Source organism: Oryza sativa, chromosome 8 (genome assembly GCF_034140825.1).
Source record: "Oryza sativa Japonica Group chromosome 8, ASM3414082v1".
NCBI classification, from domain to species: domain Eukaryota; kingdom Viridiplantae; phylum Streptophyta; class Magnoliopsida; order Poales; family Poaceae; genus Oryza; species Oryza sativa.
In genome coordinates this window covers 26,890,549-26,912,048 of record NC_089042.1, presented here as the reverse complement: position 1 = coordinate 26,912,048, position 21,500 = coordinate 26,890,549, and the positions used below count along the sequence as shown (strand labels likewise).

The following is a 21,500-nucleotide window of genomic DNA, read 5'->3' as shown; positions in this document are numbered from 1 at the left end:
GCAACCTCTCTACCTTAACCCTTTCTTTCCTCCCCTCTTTTGAGCAACACCTTTCCACTAAAACATTGGATGTGGGGCCCACTCCAAGGTGCTTGTTGGGCCCACATTTGCATGCACATATTTTGTGTTAACCTAGGTTTTCATAAATATAAACCTAAAACTATATATGTGCCACACTTAAGAGTTGGGATAAAAGCTTTGCAATAGCTTGCAGTGCATGGCTAGCTAGCTTAGCTTAGGTTTGGCAGGTTGATTGCTAGTTTTTCCTAACAAGTTTTCAAATAATTAAGAACATGTGCATAGCATTATATTGCTGTCAAACTCAAACATTAGTGTGGAGCTGTCCTTGTACAATCTCCTATCTTCCTCTGATTTGTTATACCCATGGTTGAAGAGGACTAGTTAAAATTTTAGAATAATGTAAGTTGATAATATAACGTGGGTTTTACTCTTCTCCCTTCTCTTAGCTAATCTTTTCTTCCACAATACCAATACAAAAGCATGCACAAAGTAATTAACTAGTGACTGACCAGCTAATGAATACATCTTGATTACTTCCTGGTAAATAATATATAAGTTCAAAAAGCTACACTAGCAGCAAAGAATATACTACTTAGTTAGCTACTAGTGACATCAAAGCAACAAGCATAGGTCAGAATGTCAGATTGAAGCAAGCAAACAGGCCACGTAAAATGGTTGCATTGGTCTGCATGTCGCCATTAGGGTGACAAAACTAATATTTGCAAGTCTGAAGTAACTAGCTCCAACACGGTACATCAATAGACAATAGTGACAGTACTGCATGCTTAATTGCAGTTGTTTTAGATTAAATTGTTTAACCTGCCGTCCATGACGACATCTACTCAGTACGTTGCTTTGGCCAGTTAGTTATCCCAATCGATTCTACACGTACGAAGAATTGGTCTCTTTACTATATGAATTCTGTCATTTAGCCCTTTGATGAAACAATTTCTAGGTCCTTAATCTGCTTTGATTCTATTGTCCCCTCCGCATTATTAGTGTACTATCTCTTTTTGGATGAAACGAGGCAGAGCTTACATATTTCTTTTTGTAAAAAAATATTTAGGCTATCTCATGATAAGGAAATTCATGAGCACCCTCTCAACATTGACATATCAGGATTTGTCACAAGAACTTTGTGTCAGCCTCTTTCTTTTAAGTAAAAGTGAAATTAATTATTACGCAGTGACTTTCTGTGAGTTGTTCACAAGAAATTTGTGACAACATCCTTTTTTTTTCTCAGTAAAAAGTGGTGTAGTATATTGCTGAGGTCAAGGTTGAATCTTTTGTTCCAAACAGTAACTTCTTCTGTTTGCCTTCCTTGAAGTATAGTTCCTTTTCTTTGCATGGCTTCCGTAACATTTTTCAACCAACTTGCTGCGAAAACAACCACAAAATCTTTGCCCAATGTCAACGGATTATCTTTGTTGACAGAGCCACAATTGTAAATTTTATCTATGCATAATATGAAGCAATTCTATATAAATTAAGGATGGCACTGGCTAGCTCTATATAAGGATGACACTATCTCAAGCTAGAGGGTACTGGTGCCGTACAAAAGATGCCTACCAAAAGTGCTTTTAGTTATTTGAATGTAATGTTAACAATATTAAACTCAGTATGCATGGTATTAGTATGTCTGCTTTGGGACGATGAGTAGAAAAAATACCACCTAAAATTATTCTTAAAATTAAATCCCAAAATTAAAACTATAGCTTTCACTTTCAAAGGAACAGAATGATATGTGCTGTCTACTTAAGGCCATAAAAATCCCTGCAGCATCACATAATACCATCCTGAGTTAATTAGCAATTGGTCCTACTAGTCCATTCTCTATCACTTAAAATTGGAGTCGCCCGCTCACTCCTTCCCAAATCACGCAAGTGCGAAAACCTAAATGGTTGGTTAATTAACCCAAAAAACTGGTTAAATTCAGTGTTTTATGCTCGATCCATACTCCCAGCCCATCCATCCTGTTGTATGGGTCGGCGGAGCCAGAAATTTTCTAATCCTAGAGCTCGAGTAAAGCTTAACTAATAGGATATTGGCTTTGTCAAAAAATACACTGGTTTAAAAGGATCCAGACATATTTATGCGGAGGCAAGCCTAGGGCTCTTGCCTACGCCACATCCAGCCCGTTACAATGCTCGGGCATGTTACTAGTACGAAGAAAGTAAGAGTAGATGATGTATGAAGAAATTAAGAGAAGATGAGAAAGGAATGAAGGGGAAAAACATAGATGATGGCATGCTTACACAAGATCCACCTCAACGCCTTAGACGACGACGAATCCAATCAGAGGTCAGTGTATACGTTTCCTTGCACTCGATGGCTCGCCGGCCACACGACGCCAGTGAATGCGAAATGTCTGTAGCAATGGCAGACAGTGACGCTAAACAAACTGCATGCTTCCTACTACTTGCTAGCTAGTGCCCCCTGCTGGGACCCTCACCTTCAATTGCCTCTTCTTTTATTTTAGTTTTATTTTCTTTCACCACTTTCTCCCAAAGGATGAGTAGAGATTTTATTGGGTTTCTGATTGGACCAAAAGGGACCAATCATTGGTTGCTTATCCCTTTATCCCGGCTCATTGGGTTGCCCCTCCCTCAAACTAAGGAATAATTAGCCTAAAAAAAATGTTCTTAATGGCTAGTACAATAAACCCAGCTGGATGTCCATTTCCATTCCTTAGGACATGTAGAATTAGGCCAACTCAGATGTCATAATCCTATATCAGCAAATCCTAATGTGGAGGAGAGAGAGAAAAAGCCGTTGATGTCGCATGTATGCCAGGGATGATTTTAAGAAGAATATATTATCATATATTTAGCCTAAAAGGTGTATTAATGTACCATTTAGCCATTTTGTTATCTTTGATGAGACAGGCAATGGTGTTTCACCTAAAAACACTAATTCAAGTGATTATGTAAGACAGCAAAATGAGGGCCCCAGAATATGACAATATAAACCGTGCAACCAAATGATTGAGAGCCTTAGCTTTCCAATGTGGGAGCAAACAGACAGTGCCAACATGTGAGCACAGTCAATCTGCTGCTCGAAGTGATTACATCAAATGATCAAGGCAGGACGATGAGACTGATCAAGTGCAATATATATAAAAAGAAGAAAAAAAAATCAAGCGTGTTGTCATAAAACTGAACAGTATTTTGTATGGTTAGAACTTTTTCCAATTTGAGGGGGATTGGAAAGGCATGACCATTGGATGTGTGAATCCTCTACTTTTTTTTTAAAAAAAATCTGTTTTTCCTTTACTTTCCCGCAATACACGCTCCCTTGTTGGCCCTTTACAATAGTACGATGAAAAAGACTTGGACATATTACTTAGAGCTTAATCCTCTAATCTAGTGTGTGTACAAAAGTACAGCTGGGAGTACAGTTTTCTATCAATTATTATGGGAGATCTAAGGGTCAAATATTAAAATTTAGATAGTGAATTGAGGACCACCATAAACATTTATCTCCTGTTTCTGAATAGTGCACAGTAAGGACATATACCACACGCAAGAACAGCTCACGCCACGTATACAAACATGCACACCTATGCATACTCATAAACGCATCCACGGTTCACTCCATACATTAGAATTTCTGCGAGATTTCACAGCCTTCAACATGGGTTTTCTACCGAGCACACATATTGAGTAAAAAAACGAAACAACCAAAAACTACAGTAGACTGCAATGACCCACCCCCTCCCCCTCCCCCCAAAAAGAAATAACTCTAAATTTTAAAATTCTATATTTTAAAATTCAAATTTTGACTCTAGCCGATAAACCAACAAGCAGACAATGAGAGTCGTATATTACTCTTATTATGAAAGAAGCACCTATAGACTATGTAGATGCAAACTGTGTTGACGGGAGCGAAGACCGTCCTCACCCTAACCATATCGCAGATGCATCACTAGCAAATATTTGTCTACTAACCTAGACATGGACTGAAATCAAACCTAGCTAGGAGTATTACATGGAATGCATGAATTTCTTTCTTTGTCCAAATAATTGTATGATGTTTACATGATCAATTCATGTAGACATATTTTCTTAGCAGCATATATGGTAGTGGAGGCAAACATACAAGCTTTTTTTTTTTTATCAAAGGGATACATGCAAAGTAACACTAGTAGCTAGCATGCAAAGTGAAGATGCGAAGTTTCACATCCAGCAAAGGGCAATTGCCTTTTGTTGACAACTTTTCTTCTGCTGCTGACAGCTCTGAACCAGAGGCAATGGCGTTCGGATCACATGCCATCATCACGTCAGTTTTTTCAAGTTGACAAGAAGCAACTTGAACTCCCGGGCAAGCAAGGTATATTGCAGCGGTAACCTCTCTTATCCTAGACTTACATAGACACCACTGCTATGCATTACCTGATGTTTATGTAAATTACCGCACGCATATAGCAATTAACTTGTTTCAGTTAAATTAATCCACGATGTAATATCCATGCCAATTTTATGATATCCCATATTCTTGCTGTAGTCTGCAATAGAAGAACCCTTGATTTTACCCTGGGTATTGGGATATATTTAAAAGTTTGATTTGGTCCTTAAAAAATACCCATTCTTGTAATAGCACACAATATTTTTGAAACTATTAGGATGGGTTAAAGCGTTAGAATTTCACCGATTTATATTAGAATAAATCATTCGGAAGGAGCGAAACAGGGTCGTTTTAAACAACCAATCTAGAACCTAGGCCGAGGTGGCTCGAGACGTGGCAAAAGAACCTGCGCTCGGGCGCATGGCCAGAACACCCATCTAACGCAAGCACGTCGCCCCTCTTTAGTCGGGAAAATCGGCTGCAGGAGATAGACCTACTGTAGCCTTCTGAGTTTTCCCCTTTTTCTGTTGTTTTCTCTTTTATAGTTAGCGCGGTGTATACAAACTCCTTCCTTAATATAAAAGATATGCGAGTTTTTTGCGTATTAAAAAAAAGATTCAAAAGAAATGGTTATAATCCAAAAGTCTCCTGTATGTCTTAGGTTCTAGAATCTAGAGTAGTCTAGAAGAAGCTGGTTTTTAATCGAAGGAAAAATCTAACAGAAGCTAGTTATGTGCCTCTTGAGGCAATGCAACTGAAGCAAGAAAAGTACCATGAGGTACGTACTCGGTGCTCATACGATTCCATGAGTAGAAAGTACAAACTCTGTTCATTCTCAACTATAACTGAAATTGCGGCTACCCTTTGTTCATCCTATGTTCATACATGGTGGCAATGGCATTTTTCTCTCCCCTTTTGATTTGGTCTTTTTTCACTTTTGCATAAAGGTTTGGCAATCCAATATAGCCAAGGCAGTGCAGGCCAATTAGCGCGTTCACGTAGCCGGATTGGTCAAAGGAATTGCTTCTAATCGGGAGTAGCATATACTGTGGTGACAACTAGAGAAAGGTCAGTTATCTTTTGTGTTTGGCTTTTCATGGCATCTCTTCTCTGTTTGCAAGTAGTGTCACATTCTTTGCCCTGCCTCGGGGTCAAGACTTTCTATTAACTCTTCTCATCTTGTTGCACTTCTTAATCCTTTTGCTAATATATACTCCCTCCGTTTTTTAATATATGATGCCGTTGACTTTTTGAGATAAGTTTGATCATTCGTCTTATTCAAAAAAATTTATATAATTATCATTTATTTTATTGTGGCTTGATTTATCATCAAATGTTCTTTAAGTATGACATAAATATTTTTATATTTACACAAAAATTTTGAATAAGATGAATGGCCAAACGTTGGTCAAAAAGTTAACAGCGTCATATATTATAACATGGAGGTAATATCCAACAAGCATGCAGCCACAAAGATGCTTTTTTTTTTCAATGCAAGCATATTCCATGACCTAGTGAGTAGTGTGATCCAGGGAGACTTAGTAATCTTGTTTTTAGTATTAGAAATAGTTTATCGTAGGTCAGGCCAAGTCTAAGACAGTTGTAAAGCTCTGATTGGAATTGTCTGCCAGTGATGACTCACATTCCTTACAAAATAGACTTGGACGACTTGGTTTTCTTCAGTTAACAGGGTTTTAAGTAAAGGATTTCAAGCTTACTAACCAAACAATCAGATCCGGTGGAACCATCTTTCCTTAAAAGCCCTCAGCGTTGTGACAGTCAATTGTGCAATAACAGAAGCTACTTAGCTTGAAGCATCATAAAGTTAATCTATATCAATGTTCTGTTTGTGTGCTTGAAGAAGTAAAGGCTATGCACTTCAGTACCTAATCGTCTACTGTCTTGGACCCACTAATATAAGTCTAAACCAAAACACATAGGATGCACAAATTGGTTCACCTTAGGACATAGCTTATGTGCAATTTTTCTTTGAAAAAGAGGGGGAAATATCATTACGCCCTTATTTAAAAAGGAAAAGATATGTACCTGTCAAGTTGTCAATCAGGGACAAGTCAACATAGAGCTTAGCTAATTAGGAACAAAGTTTGGACAAGGCAGCCCTTTACTTCACGCAGGAGATGAACTCCTTAACCTGTCCCTGCCAAATATGTCAACATTTGATTTCATTAGATAGTTGAAAACATTAGTCAAATGATTAAAAATGCTCTTTCAGCTTCCATAACCTAAAAACATACTCTGTCTAAATAAGCTACACTATTTAAAATATTCTTAAGATACCGTGGTCCTCTTACCTACCTCAAAATGCTTATACACAGAATATGTCAACTACAATCTTCTCATGGTCACTAGAAAATACAACTCCATACCATCGTTTCATCAAAGGCAAAAAACTGACCAATTTTAGGTACATAGCTGCACATGGTGGGTCTGAAATTTGAAAGCATAGAAATCAGATAGTAGCAGAGAACAACAGGAAAATACACTAACAAGCCACTATAAGATGAATGCATACAATCAGATTTCAGTTCACAAATAGGGACAGGGTTAGGCAGAAGTTTGGCTGGCCAAGCAACAGGTCACCTTCAACACTTAGGGCAAGCACTAGGCAATATTGTTGACACTTGACAGAATCCATAAATTGACCATGGTTGACAACAAAAAAGCGCAGGTACCAAAATACTAGCAATTGATAATATGTTATTTGTCGATTTGTCGTCAACGATATCGGTTGAACAACACGCGATGTCATGACCAGATTTTTCATTTGTTTTTTGAAGCCTTGAAGGTTGGACCAGTGAGAACATATGGATTTAGAGATCCTGATGTGTTAATGAATTAGGAGGGGGTCGTTCATCAAGTCTAATCAAATCTAGCGTGAGGTGATGTCACACTTCTTCCTTCAACAAAAAGAAAAACCTCAAATCTTGCAGAGAATAAGCAAGCAAGCAATCAAGAAAGCAATCTACCCATCGGAGGTAGGTAAAGATCAATCATAGGAAGATATGGAAATTCAGAAATTTTCCCCCCTAGGAAGCCATCTCCCGTTCAGCATCACAGCACAGTTTTTACTCACAACACCACCATAGCAATGTGAACATTAGGAATTGAAAACCCCCATTAGTGAAAGCTAAAGCCTTGAATTAGCATCCTTTTCTTCAAAGCATGATGCATCACATTTGCACCACACCATGAAAAATCCCTTTTCAGGTTGCTTTCATAGCCCCCACACAGTGCAGCCCACTGTCAATGCCTTTGGAGTGGGGGTGCATGCCTCTGACTAATCTGTGTTGGCCTTGTCCATGAAGCAACTCTGTAACCCTTGGCCGTCTATGGTCTATCTACAAAGGGGCACCCACTTGTCTATTGCTACTAGTAGGAAATTATTGGGAGCTGAAAGAAGCCAAGGACCCCATCAAGAATCCAGGCAAGGGTTGGGGAAGACAAATTAGCCTGATGCCTTTGTCTTGAGGGAAGCCAGAGGAGCCCTGAGATGGATTGACCAACGATCCTCCCCTTTCCTTTCCTCCATTGTCGTCTGCTGATAGGCGTGGCATTCGATCACTGACATGCTGTTCACACAGAGTTTATATAATCCAAACCGGGTTAAGCAAACCCTGCAGGCACAAATCAGAGAGGACAGACAGTGATAGGCAGTCTATTGTTTCAGCTGTTGTGAGGCTCCTCCTCAAGACCATTTCGTTCTTTAGTGAGAGAGCTGAAATATTAAAGAAGGAAGAACAATCACAAGTGCAGCAGCAGCAGCATAAGCAGATGTGTTTGCTTTCTTTTGTGCTGACCAAAAATGCATGTGGAGTGAGTCACTTGCAATTTGCAAAACATCTTTTTCCCGGTCCATGTTTATTGAAGTGCCACATGAAAGAAACACTTGGCGGTTCATCAATGATTCGGTTGAGGTCGGCAGGGTGAGGCAATGAGCAATCAGGTCCATGTGCTTGAACCTGTACTTTGCAGAGAAAAAATGCCTGTGATTTGGGAACATGTAGAACCATATATAGTTCCTTAGGACTTAAGAGAGAGCTATTGCGATCCACGAGTGTGTCCGACCTTTGTAGCCACCTGAGCAAGCACATGTACTGCACAAGCACTTGCTGCTGCTGCTGCCGCCTTCTGTTTCTTTTGCATTGTTAATTTGTAGTAAGCCAAGAACTAGCACAGAAAATGAGCAGTAGCAAACTAGCAATTCATTGTGATCTCCATCTTAGAGTTAGTAGTCAGTTATCATCACACCAATCAATTCACCAAATTATTATAGCTCCAAATTTATGAAGGGATCTGGGTGTTCTTCCATACAATCAACATTGATCAAACTGATCAACCACACTACGATCACTACGGCGACATCTGAACAGAAGAGGTACAAAATTGGCAGGAAATGATGGGGAACGAGGCATGTATACCTGCCCCTGGTCGTCGCCCAACTCGACGACGGGCAACGGCGGCGCGATCGAAGGAGAGCAGCAGTGAGTTCCCCAACCCTAGCCACCGCCGCCGTCGGCGTCCCCTACCGCATTCATCCCCCGTTCTGCGGCCGGGCCGCCCTCCACCCGCATCCCTCGGTCAACGCCGCGTTCCACCAGCGATAATGGCGGCTTCCCGCCGGCCGGAGAGGGCAGGGCAGGCGGCTCCGGCAACCGGCGACCGGCCAACCCGCCGGAGCGAGGAGAGAGAGACGGCGGGGATTACGGGAGGAAGGAAAGCTGAATATCTGAGCCGTTCGTGTTAGATCCAACGGCGTAGTATACTCCCTTTTGTATTTTGCAAGATGACCCCTCATTTGATTTTGGGCCATTCATAACGAAATGATGTTTTACACAAAAACCCCCTAACTAAGGGCCTGTTCACTTTGATGCCATTTTTAACCTTACCAAGTTTTGGTAAAGTTAAAAAAAGTGGCTACATTTAGTTTGCTGCCAAATTTTTGTAACTATATAAGAAATCCTGCCAAAATTTTGGCAAGTTACCAAAATTTTGGTAACTATACCAAAATTTTTGCAATGCCAAAGTTTGATAAGTTTTTTTTTCATCCAAGTAAACAGGCCCTAAGTCGAACGTAGCGGTCCAAATATTTTCACATAAAAGTCCCTGCTGTTTATTCCGCGACATAGGGATAAAAACAGAGCTAATACAGACGAATGCTCATATCATATTCGTCTTTATATTTTCTTTTTTGGATGCAAAAATAAATACGAATAGTTCAGATGCAGAAACAAATATGAATTCTCTTGAATATGAATAAGGAAATACTTTTTTCTCGAAACACAGAAACCACCTCAACTTCTAATATAAACAAATGTCATCGTATATAATTAGTTTTCTATATAAAATATAGTATAATTTATTAAAATATTTAAATTTAAATAATATTAATAGTGTGGACTAATGTTAAAATATGTACTACTATTTAAAATCTAAAAAGGTAGATTTAAGGTCATAAAGTTATAGAGAAATGGAGTAAGTATATCCGATAGCACTGTTCACGAGATATTTATATTATTATCCGTACCCGTTAAAAACCACAATATCATATCCGTATCAATATCCAAATTATACGAGAATTATCCGTTTCAAAAGGTATATGTGATCTTTTCCTCCAGGGTGGACGGAAACTATCCTCTCTTTTTTTTTCCCCTACAAAGACCTAGATCCACCACCGCCGTCGACTGCCACGCTGCTGCTGTTTGCTTGATGGATTGCCGTCTCCGGTCTCCCGTCAGGCTCTGCTCGCCGACGCGTCGGTGGCGCAGGGTTTGTATACATCTAAACCAGATTAAGCAAACCCTGTGGAGGGACAAATCGGAGAACACGGACAGTGATAGGTGTAGCTAGTATTTCTTTGATTCTTTCACCCTTCATCAAGATCATAATTCTCTTTCTTTAATTGCCAGGTCGCACAAGGAGATGAGATCTGAAATACTGTATATTAATAAAGACCACATAATCTCTTGCAATCTGCAAACAGCTTTCCTCTGTCCAGGTTCAGAGAAGGCCTCTGTCCAGGTTCAGAGAAGGGGACACAGCATGAATGAAGCAATTGTTGGTTCATCAGTGATTCAGTCGAGGTCGCCATGGGGACAATGAGCAGTCATCCCCACGTTCTCAAATCTGTGTACATTGCAGAGAGAAAAAAAATGCCTGATTGTCAGACATGTCCTGCACACGCACAATCTGCTGCTTCCTGCTTTGTTTTTGCAGTATAAATTTGTGACTGGAACAGGCTTAATCGTATTTGAGCTGCACGTGAGAACGTCCCAATTTCTTGCTGAAGAGATTTCACAACTTGCCATGCCATTCAGTAAACTGTACGTGTTGATTTTGCTCATCACTACTGTTACTTCAACTATATATGTGTGTTGCCTTCAGATAAAATTCTTCTGTTGTGCCTGCAGCTTAGTTGACAGTTCTACTGCAAGAAAGCAATGGGCACACAGAGGAAACAGAGTGAATCTGCAAACAGGATATCACAACTCAACATTTTACAGATCATATGAAAGCAGCCCAACCCGCTGAAATACACTGCTCTGTGTTGTAAAAGCGTGGCAATACATTGCTGTACGTGTATATTGGTTAAGTTGTGATGAACATATCTGCAACAAAGCTATGGCCGACGATCGGCAGTAACGGAATTAGCCAATGATGAGTGGAGTTTTGATTCTATACAGAACAATGCAATAGTATCTTTTGATCTTCTAAGTTCTAACTAGTGTAAGTTCATCTGAATGGTCAACTGAAGACAAGGGCCTGAAACACCTCTCAAAACTCAGCCAATTGAACCACCTCTTGTTCTTGGGTATTATGTATTATCAGTGTGGTTGCTGGATCAGTTCAGGTATAAGCCAGAGCAAGAAACCCAGCTGCTGCTGTGAGAAGGCCTGATGCTTTGCTCCAACCAAGTCGACACCACTCCCTAGCATGCTCTGATTGAGGACTGGTTTACTGAAATCTGCCACAGCATTTGAGATCTCCTCCACTAGATCAACAATAACGCCATTTACGCCCATCAAATACTGGATGTACACAGCCTCCCACACATTACTGCAAATCCACCAGCAAACCCACGAATAAAGATGATTGAGGAAAAAAAGAGCAGCGCCAACATAACAGAAGGAACACTAGGCAAATATGCTGCTTACTTGAGCTGCCCATAGGTCAGAAGTGCAAGGTTGGACTCTTTTGCTCTAAGGACTGCAGAGGGATTCTTTAAAACCCCTCTTACCTCTGATACAAGTCCATGCAACTCGTACTCTAGGCAGACCCGGATAGCTTCATCAAGTGAGTTCCTTCTTGAATCTTTGTGTTGAGCTGTTCCTCCTTCTGTTAAGAAGAGTACCTAATGCAAGAGTGCGAGAAATAAGGATGATGATAAGACCTATTCAACGTTTTACTAAATGCTAATGGTTACACATCCAGATTGGATATAAAACCGTGCAATCTAACATCAGAAATGTCAGTCTAAAAGAAATAAGAAAGTATTGGTTTACACTGAAGCTGTCTGCATTTACATACATTTCTCATCCATTTTGCAGGTCAATGAAAATTCGTAATCGGCTACTTCTCATCATAAGAAGGTATTTAGAGTCTGCTGTGTTTAAATTATTGGGTGTGCTTCAATTTCTTCTACGTATGATCATTTTTTCCCAAGTAACTACCAGATATATGGTGTAATTTTTTTAGATAATGGATTAAATAAAACTCGGTCTCTACATCCCGAAAGATATATGGTGTAATAAGAAGGCTGAAATACAAGTGCATCACGAGTTTGCAACCTGATTGTTCTGCACAAGGTTTATAGGTTTTGATATTCAGTTTGGAAGTTACAGACCTGCTAATGTAAGATTTTTTTTCTTTTCTTCACTTGTGTCAAAGAAACTACCGAAATTACAGCTAGTTAAAATGCTGAGGAAACATTTGACATTTTGACCTTACAATTCATATATGTAATATGAGAGGTTTCTAATAATACTTACAGGATATAAGCTCTGAAGTTCCCTCATAATCCTTGCCGCATCAGGATGGAAGGTTGAGAAAAATACAGGCCTATTGCTTGCATACTGAGAAACAACCTATCAAAAAGCATATGATGGTGTTATGGTCATCACCTCACAGTGACCAAATTACTGGATGTGAATTAATTGATATCGTGTTACATGAACAAAGGAAACAAACCATACTTGCAATACAGCTTGAAGCGCACGGTCAAGTTGACTCCTTTCATAGAAGATGTCATCATCAAACTTTAGCTCAATGTTAAATCCTAGACGAGGACTGACACGTTCAAAGACTTCTTGCAATGTGCATAGGGAATCATCATCTTTTGCGCTCCAGTTAACAACTCTACCATCGCTGGTCCGTCTAAGCAATGGCTTGGAGATCTGAACAATCAACATAAGGGCAAGTTTACAAAATGGCATCTCAAAAATGCATTCATAACCATGAACTTGGCACAGCAGAAGCCAACAAAAAAAGGAGTAAATCACCTCATGGGAATTCTTTTGCGGCCCATATGAAAGAAATTCTTCCAAGAGAAGATCAGTAACACGCTTTGCATAGACTGCATCCTACACATCTTGCAAGAACAATCAAGAGTCAGGCGCTCTTCCTGCCATAGATGAACAGGGTACCACGTAAACCGAGCATAACAATGAAGAGAATGAGCAGAAAGGAACATACAGTTTCTTGTGTTAGGATGAAGTCATCATGGAAGATTATTGGGCAGCCATCTTTTGTAACCTGCAAGGCAAAAGGGTAATCAGTACATCAGGATAACTGTATGCTCAAACTGAAATCAATTGTACCAATCAAAAAAATTGGAAGAGAATGAATCCTATTGATTGCTGGCCCAGTGCCAACGACTTGATTTCACCAATGCAATATGATCTAAGAGTAGTTGGCAATGTATTAAGAACGTCCGCAGCTCAAAACAAGAACTGCAACTTCAAATCCTAGCACCTGCCTAATGGATATCTGCTACATCCCTGCAAAACATCCACCTAAAATCGCTCCATTCTTCATTCTTGACCAATTTAGCATGGTGGCATCTAGATCCTTGTTAAATGCGATTAAATTGATACTCCTACTTGTGAGGCTTGTCCCATGTAGTTCCCTGGCTAGAACATTGCTTGCAATATACTTGTGTACTTAGCAAATTTCATGTCCAGCACCACACCAATCAGTAGCTACATCCAAGTCATACGCACGCTAGCTTCCAAATCTTGCATTGCGATGCTGCGGTGTCAAAACCAACCAATCCAAAGCCTAAACTGACATCCAATTCAAAGTCCAAAACAAACACAGGTACTACCAACAACGTGGAAATGGAAGCACGTACGTCGAACTCGGCTGCGCTGCATATATATACCTGGACGTCGAACTCGACGAAGGCGACGGCGGCGTGCGCGGCGGCACGGCCGAACGAGAGCAGCGTGTTCTCCCGCTCCCTCACCGCCTCGATCCGCGCCCCCGGCGGCGCCCCCACCGCGTTCATCCCCATCCCGCGGTGCCCCCCCACCACCATCCCCCGCTCCGCCAGCGAGAACGGCAGCTTCTCCGCCCCGCGCCTCCCCCCGGTCGCCGCCGCCGCCGCCGACGATGCCGACGCGCACGCCGCGATCCGGCACAGCGCCGCCGCGCGGGCCGTCGCCGCCGGGAGCGCCATTGGTGGAGGAGGCGTGGACCTTGCGGTGGTTGGTTGGTTGACGCGAAGAAAAGGATTTGAATATTTTTAGACAAAGAGACATCACGGCGTTGGAATGTTCCACCGTGGCGGAGGGATCATTCGAATGGATATTCCGTTTCGGACACCGAATATTCCGTCTTGCAGATGGGCTCACGTTGGGCCTAGATCAAGTGGAGGCCCACATGGTCGGTCCCGGCCCGGCCCGTTAAGGGCCCCCGTATATGGCCCAATAAAGCCGCTTCGTGGAGATGATATACCAAGCAAGACGACGGCGGCGGCGGCGGCTTCGCGATTCCTCCCCTTCTCGTCGGCTCCAAGCAAAAGCGTAGCTAGGGTTTTAGGTTTTTGGAGGCTCGGAGCCATGGAGAACTCCGCCGAGATGCAGAGATTCATCGAGGTGAGTGCTCCTTGCCGCGGCTTATGATCTCGTGTGGTGCCGTGGGGGCGTGTACTACTCTGTTACTGAATTTTAGGGCTCCGTCTCGGTGTATTTTTGGTCATGTGGGTGATTGATTCACCGAGCACCGACTGCTTAGCTCTATGCGTTTTGTGTTGTGAAAGTGGGATGGGATTTGTCCCACTTTACTTTTGTTGGTGCGATTAGGTAGCTCCGGATCTGAAGTTTTCTGTTTAGACGAAGCATGACGATGCGATGTGGAGTGAAGGATGTAAATTTATGATTTATTCATGGGAATACTTGTTAATTTATTCATGAGTAGGTTGCTCAGTTGGGGCATTTACTGTCCTCTATTGTGGGGATTCAGGATTGTCGAGCCTACACATATGCCATTAGTTTGTATCTCCACTTGTCACATGTTTTGATTGGAACTGATGGTTCCTTATCTGGTTCATTGAAATCTCCATGTACATGTAGACCACCTAGTTGTATCAAAATATTTGAAGGAATGATCCTTCGAAGCAACACAGTCATGCTACTTAATTTCTCTACAGGAATACCGCCAGATTTGTGCATTGCATCATGCTTCATAGAACTAGAAAAATCCTGCCGTGAACAAACCAATTATGCACGATTATTCTACATATGTTTTTTTTTTCTCGCCATAGTTTTGTTTAATGCATAGGCCCATGCTATTTTAAAACATGGCACCATATATGTTGATGTTGGGATTGATGAGCATAGGAGAAATCTGTTTCTTGTGTGTCAACTATAACTAGTATGTTCAGTTGATGCTGACCCTTTAGATATCTCTTACAAGTTCACAGCTGATTCTTACCTGAATATAACTCTGCAGCAAGAGCAGCAGAAGGCAATGGTGAGCGAGATGGTCGGCAAGCTCACAAGCGTGTGCTGGGACAAGTGCATCACCAGCACTCCAGGAAGCAAGTTCAGCTCCGGGGAAACGACTTGCCTGACCAACTGCGCTCAGAGGTTCCTTGACATGAGCGTGATCATCGCCAAACGGTTTGAGATGCAGTAGCATGGCAGCACCTGAAGTGGACTACTTATATCAAATGCCTCTTTTTTTTTTCACTTAGCTTCCTTTGAACATGTGAACAATGACAAATTTAACAGTGAATTGTTTTATGTAATTCTGGGACAAAAGCGCGCTGTTGTCTCCAGTTTTTTGTCATGTGATGCTTTGATCTCTACCGGCGACGCCCCATTTATATTGCAGGCAATCTCTAGGCATAATGCTTATTACTTCCGCAGTGCAATGATATTGATTAATCTTTTATTTGCTTAATGGTACCTTATCTTTGCATTCCTCGAGTTTGCTTGAGTGGATACCTGATGCCTTCGTTTTCATTTTTCCTTCTAAGTTTTTAGATTAGAACTGGCAAGCTGGAAGATGATTAATTTGTAGTCTCTGCAGTTCTTCATGTTGGATGCAATAGTCACCATTGATGATTTATAAACCATAAGTTCGCTTATTACTCCCTCCGTCCCTCTGTACTAATACAAGTGCAACCTAGTATAGATGTGACATCGTAGTATTATGAATCTAGATGCTATATTAGTTGTACTTGTATTGGGACGGAGGGAGTATTAATTAAGAAGCATTGAAGTGTTCTATTTGTCCCAAAAAATTTTGAAGGGAGAATAAACTTGTAACAGTCACATAAAAAAAATTTCATCCATGGTGATTACAAATCTTAAAGTCCTTTTTATCTGATTATCCTTCTTAAGGGGATTCTCCAGGTGATTTTATGCAACTGAAGTTTTCTTGTTGCTAGACTGGGAAGACCATAGTTCTCAGCTTTTGTTGTTAAACTGGAAACACATGTATAGTTCAAGCTTCCCTCCAACATGATGATTGTGCTACAGTTTCACTTCCTACGAAACGAGATACATCAACTTTTATTTTGGTTAGCTACAGTTTCAGTTCGGGGAATCGCCCTATACGATTTAGATTCAAGTTACTACCTCCATATTTTAATGTATTACGCCGTTAACTTTTTATCCAATGTTTGACCATTCGTCTTATTCAAAAAATTTATGTAATTATCATTTATTTTATTATGACTTGATTTGTCATCAAATGTTCTTTAAGCATGATATAAATATTTTCATATTTGCACAAAAATTTTGAATAAAATAAATAGTTAAATGTTGGTCGAAAAGTCAAATGGCGTCATACATTAAAATACGGAGGGAGTACTTTTTTAAGGGAGTTAAAGTGGAGTTTTTCCTCGATGGAGTAACTAATTTGAATACGGGCCGTTCCAAGGATGCAACAGCGGCATGAAACGAGCCAGCCAGCAGCCCCCGGCCCAAAACCAAACGGCAGAGGCTCGCGGCCCATGAATATATAAAAATAAAAATAAAAAAGAACACGTCACCAAGACGTCACACAGGGCTGACTATGCTGCTTCCTCCACCCACCGAGACGTGGGCCCCACCCTCGCGCGCCCGCCCCGTCGGACCGCAGACCACGTCGCTTTCGGTCTTTTGGCCGCTGCGCTGCCGCCCGACGCGACCCACCTCCACCCCCCCAAACCCGAAGACCTTCCCTTTCCCCTTCCTCTCTCTCTCTCTCTCTCCCTCTTCCCCCGCAACCCCCACCTCCTCGTCGCGGGGGGGCCCGTCTCGGCTGCGGCGGCGGCGGCGGCGGCGGAGTAGGCCACGGTGGTGGTGGTGGTGGTGAGTGGGGGGACCATCGCCGCTGGTGGTCGGTTCAGTCGGGCGGGCGGGCGGGCTCACCGGTCGTTGACGAGGAGTTTGGTTGAGGGGGGCCCTGCGGCATCAGCGGCGGCGGCGGGATGTACGTGCCGCAGCCATCTCGCTCCGATGCGGCCGGCCGCGACGCCGGCGACCAGCCTAGGGTTTACCAGGTTTGGCGGGGAAGCAACGTAAGCACTCTCTCTCTCTCTCTCTCTCTCCCTCTCTCTCTCGCCTTTGCCGCAGGGTGAAGCTGGAGCTGGATCTGTACTTAGCGGCGCACTATGCGCAGTGATCGGTGAGATGGGAGTGCTATCTGAGGGATCGGCTGGGGGAATTACTCGTTTTTTATGTGATTTGGTAGTGGGGGTTCGGTTTACGTTTTTGGAGATCGATCCTACAGCGTGATTGGAGGACCTGGTGTTCGATTTTGGGACTCTTTGCTTCACACCTGATTGGGAAATGACTGTTTATGAACTCTATATTAGACTATTAGTGTGCTGTGACAGTTATGTTCACTTGTGTTGTCATAAGAAGCTGGAAACATAGGTCCCAGTATCATCGATAATTAGTTATTTTGGTTTTGCTCTTATTTGTTTTGTCATTTTTAACTCACATGACCAAGAGGAAAATGGATAGATTTGAGTTGGAGTTGTTTTGTTATCTGCCAGTTTAATGATCATGTTCAGTATCTATGGTGAGAATGTCTATGCTAGTTGAAAACAATTCGTCTAGTCAAAATAGGAATGAAGCGAGCATCTGTGCACAGTTCGAAGTTATACAAGTAAGATATTGCCTATCAATCGTAAACTGATAATCATGAGTTCATGACTTTAGCTAAATTTAGAAGTTAACGGTTTCATAAGTTCTAAGACTTTTTTCTGCAGAAATTTTGTACCTCATCTTGTGATACATTTGGTTCTGCCTTTTGTTTTTCACTTGACATGATTCAGAATCGAGATCTGCATTTGCTAGTGGACCAACAAATCTTGTAGCTAACTCTTAAGATATACGCTGGTCTTCATGCTAAATATTTTGATGAGCTGTGTCATGTGAGTGTGACTTGAGCTCTACAATATATTGCATTTTATTTCCTTATACATTTGGGCATTTGGCTTGGTAACAACATGTTCTTGATAGAAGTTTGTTAGTCATTGGTCAACTTGTACTTCTTTAGCATACAAACTCGGAGATAATCCAGTGGAATTTTGAAATGCCATCAGGCCCTGCTTTGGTGAGCTTCAGCTTTAACCTAAAAGCCGATAGCACAATATAAGCGTAAGGTCCTCCATACAGGGGAGAGCTTCTCTCTGTTGTTATTTAAGTTGTCTGAGTATTGCACGAAAAACAAATATAATGTTTGCTATGAGTGCTTGCAATTGGATTTGATGGAGTTCTGATGGTATCCATTTATATTTTGTATTTTGAAGGAATTCTTCTTGCGAGGGAGGTTTATATTTGGGCCTGATGTGAGATCCATATTTCTCACTATGTTCCTCATCGTTGCACCAGTGGTGGCCTTCTGCGTGTTTGTCGCCAGACACCTCATTGATGACTTTCCCGGTGATTGGGGTATCTCGGTGATGGTTGTGGTGGTTGTCTTCACCGTTTATGTAAGCATACTTGTACAGTCACTATTTCTTTTCTTCACATCTTATAATAATAAGCAGTGGAATTCTTAGCCATCACATCTCCCTTGAAATGGTTTCATTTAGTGTCCCAGATCTTGCACTGACCATGGTTGCTTGTCATAATTTTTTCTGCATGTATTTCTAAGGTTTATACATTTTCAAAATATACAAATAACTAATTTGTTTTCATTTTATAGGATTTGACGCTGCTTCTCCTTACTTCTGGTAGAGATCCTGGTATTATACCTCGTAACACTCATCCTCCTGAGCCTGAAGGCTTTGATGGGAGCAATGATTCTGGAGTTCAGACTCCACAACAGTTGCGTCTGCCTCGGACAAAGGATGTCATTGTAAACGGAATCAGTGTGAGGATTAAATACTGTGACACATGCATGCTTTACCGGCCACCTCGATGCTCACACTGTTCGATATGCAACAACTGTGTGGAACGGTTTGATCATCACTGTCCATGGGTTGGCCAATGCATAGGACTTGTAAGTATCATGTTTTTCCAGCAGTTCTGTACCTATCCTTACCGTAGGAAAGACATGTGCGTATTTGTTTGGAGTTATTCTTCCAGTGCTTTTCATTGAGCTCTCTTCAAATCAACTTGAGCCTAATCATAAAGCATATTTGGTGCAGCGTAATTATCGGTTCTTCTACATGTTTGTATTCTCGACCACGTTACTCTGCCTCTACGTATTTGCTTTCTGTTGGGTGTACATAATCAAGATTAGAAATGCTGAGAGTTTGTCAGTTTGGAAGGCAATGCTAAAGACACCAGCCTCAATCGTTTTGATCATCTACTGCTTCCTTTGTGTATGGTTTGTTGGTGGTCTTTCTGTCTTCCATTGCTATTTGATGAGCACCAACCAGGTAGGTATTAGTTCGATTCAGCATTAATTTCCTAAACACAACGATTTCAATTCATTAGCTAATCATGTAGCCCTGTTCTTTTGCAGACAACTTATGAGAACTTCAGGTATCGCTACGATAGACGGGCTAACCCGTATAACAGAGGCGTTCTGAACAACTTTCTAGAGATATTCTGCAGCCGTATTCCTCCTTCAAAGAACAATTTCCGGGCAAGGGTCACAGTTGAGCAAGGGCTACAGCAAACCCGTGTAGCATCAAGAGGTTTTATGAGCCCCAACATGGGCAAACCTGTTGGGGATCTTGAAATGGGCAGGAAGCCGGTGCCTTGGGATGAACCGAGGACAGCAGCTGATATCAGGGACTTGGAAGCAGGTCTCGGGGGCTTTTTGGATGAGAAAGAGGGTAGACTAACGCATGCATCCCCAGATCTGAGCAGGGACGACCTTCCAGCTGATCTCATGAAAGGACGAGCTGGCACACATTCAAGGCGGTCAAGTTGGGTTAATAGAACTGGAACTTCAGAATCAGAGTGACCCTGTGCATTGAACTACCATGAAGTACAATTTGTTTACCATGTGCGCCAGGGTAAAGGTCCTGGATCATCTGTGTAATTCCAAACACGCTTCCTGTTGCTTTGTCTTTGGTAGTGCATGATATCACACGAAGCTTCCATGCGCTGTATGTGTGTCTGGTGTTTTAAGAAAAGTAGCCCAAGAGCTTCCGGTTTGGATGGGGTATCTGTATATATATTTGTTGGAACAGACGTATTTTGGTTTTCTCTTGATGCTTCCCAGGATGCCATTTACGGCCTGTTTGGTTGGAGGTTTTTGGAGGGATTAGAAGTTTAGAGGGATGATGCTATTAATCGTTGGGGAGTTGTTTTATTTGGTTGGGAGATATGAGAATTTTGGTGGGAATGCGGAATTGAGGAAGGAACTCCCTCCTTTTGAATACCTGGTGGAGGTTCCCTCCTTTTGAATACCTGGTAGAGGTGGTAATTGGGAGAGAATTCCTCCTTTAGTTTGCCTAAATAAATTTTAGCCATCCGTTATCATTAATGATCTAATCTTTAACTAAACTCTCTATCAATTTCCATTACCTCTACCAAACAAGATACTGAGATTAAAAATCAAATTCTCCTCTTAATCTCAGCATCCTTTTCCTCGAGTTGCCCAACAAACAAGCAGTTAAGTTTCTAAAATTGTGGATAACCAACAAAAAAAAACTCAGCTCCAATGCTGAACCAGCTGTGTATAAAATTAGCTTGTAAGATCTATTGCTGAAAATTAATTATGGATCCCCAGTTTTTGTAGAGTTTTGAGTCAATATATCCATCAAAGAGAATAATATGAGTTGTGACCCAAGTAGTCAACCTTTGGTCTTCTATTTCCTTGCAAAATGCTACTCCAGCTGCGAGCTTCCTGTATTCTATCTAGATGGGCCTGTGTCTTTCTATCTGGGCCTTGGTTGCAGCAGGTAGACATACATACATACGAATCTGCCTACTGGGAATGTAAGGAGCCAACCTGAGATAATCTGATGCAAACATGGAGTCCACGCTGTACTTCATCACATGATCAATTCAAGCACGTTTTAATTCTACTCTACGAACTAAAAGCGTCGAAGCCGAGATCGATCGATCGACCGGCATGGCCGACTTGGTAGTAGCAATAATTGTACTGTACTCTGAAAATCTGGATCGTATTGGTTGCAGACTTGCAGTACATGCATGTGTACGTTGAGCTATAGCTAAGCTGAATCTGAATTGGTCGTACGTTGGTGCTCACAATGA

The 21,500-nt window shown here is 41.6% G+C and overlaps 3 protein-coding genes and 3 long non-coding RNA genes across 8 annotated transcripts; 4 read left to right on the top strand and 2 right to left on the bottom strand.

Moving 5' to 3' along the window:
• Positions 1–1,101: 1,101 nt before the first annotated feature.
• On the bottom strand, positions 1,102–9,114 carry LOC136351377 (uncharacterized). 2 transcript variants are annotated; one of them, XR_010734445.1, is made up of 3 exons: positions 8,805–9,114; positions 6,412–6,523; positions 1,102–1,398 (listed from the first exon to the last, which is right to left on the bottom strand). It is a non-coding gene; the product is annotated as an uncharacterized lncRNA (long non-coding RNA). The 2 variants fall into 2 exon arrangements; XR_010734444.1 differs by lacking the exon at positions 1,102–1,398 and having other exon boundaries at positions 6,283–6,523.
• Positions 9,115–10,417: 1,303 nt separating this feature from the next.
• On the top strand, positions 10,418–11,180 carry LOC107281833 (uncharacterized). Its single transcript, XR_001547996.3, has 2 exons — positions 10,418–10,706; positions 10,794–11,180. It is a non-coding gene; the product is annotated as an uncharacterized lncRNA (long non-coding RNA).
• On the bottom strand, positions 10,864–14,098 carry LOC4346156 (glycerophosphodiester phosphodiesterase GDPD1, chloroplastic). 2 transcript variants are annotated; one of them, XM_015793084.3, is made up of 7 exons: positions 13,763–14,098; positions 13,075–13,134; positions 12,882–12,962; positions 12,576–12,776; positions 12,372–12,467; positions 11,538–11,734; positions 10,864–11,439 (listed from the first exon to the last, which is right to left on the bottom strand). In XM_015793084.3, exons 1-7 carry the CDS (start codon positions 14,057–14,059, stop codon positions 11,208–11,210), a joined length of 1,164 nt encoding a protein of 387 aa, XP_015648570.1. In that variant the 5' UTR covers positions 14,060–14,098; the 3' UTR covers positions 10,864–11,207. The 2 variants fall into 2 exon arrangements, with proteins under 2 accessions (XP_015648570.1, XP_015648569.1); XM_015793083.3 differs by having other exon boundaries at positions 12,576–12,962.
• Positions 11,531–12,117, top strand: LOC107281834 (uncharacterized). The gene is made up of 3 exons (XR_001547998.2): positions 11,531–11,676; positions 11,931–11,972; positions 12,079–12,117. It is a non-coding gene; the product is annotated as an uncharacterized lncRNA (long non-coding RNA).
• A 261-nt stretch (positions 14,099–14,359) lies between the features above and the next one.
• LOC4346155 (mitochondrial import inner membrane translocase subunit TIM8) lies at positions 14,360–15,672 on the top strand. The gene is made up of 2 exons (XM_015794844.3): positions 14,360–14,477; positions 15,334–15,672. Exons 1-2 carry the CDS (start codon positions 14,442–14,444, stop codon positions 15,517–15,519), a joined length of 222 nt encoding a protein of 73 aa, XP_015650330.1. The 5' UTR covers positions 14,360–14,441; the 3' UTR covers positions 15,520–15,672.
• A 1,350-nt stretch (positions 15,673–17,022) lies between these two features.
• On the top strand, positions 17,023–20,486 carry LOC4346154 (probable protein S-acyltransferase 7). Its single transcript, XM_015794843.3, has 5 exons — positions 17,023–17,392; positions 18,632–18,814; positions 19,030–19,326; positions 19,475–19,708; positions 19,795–20,486. Exons 1-5 carry the CDS (start codon positions 17,303–17,305, stop codon positions 20,239–20,241), a joined length of 1,251 nt encoding a protein of 416 aa, XP_015650329.1. The 5' UTR covers positions 17,023–17,302; the 3' UTR covers positions 20,242–20,486.
• The last annotated feature ends 1,014 nt before the right edge of the window (positions 20,487–21,500 follow it).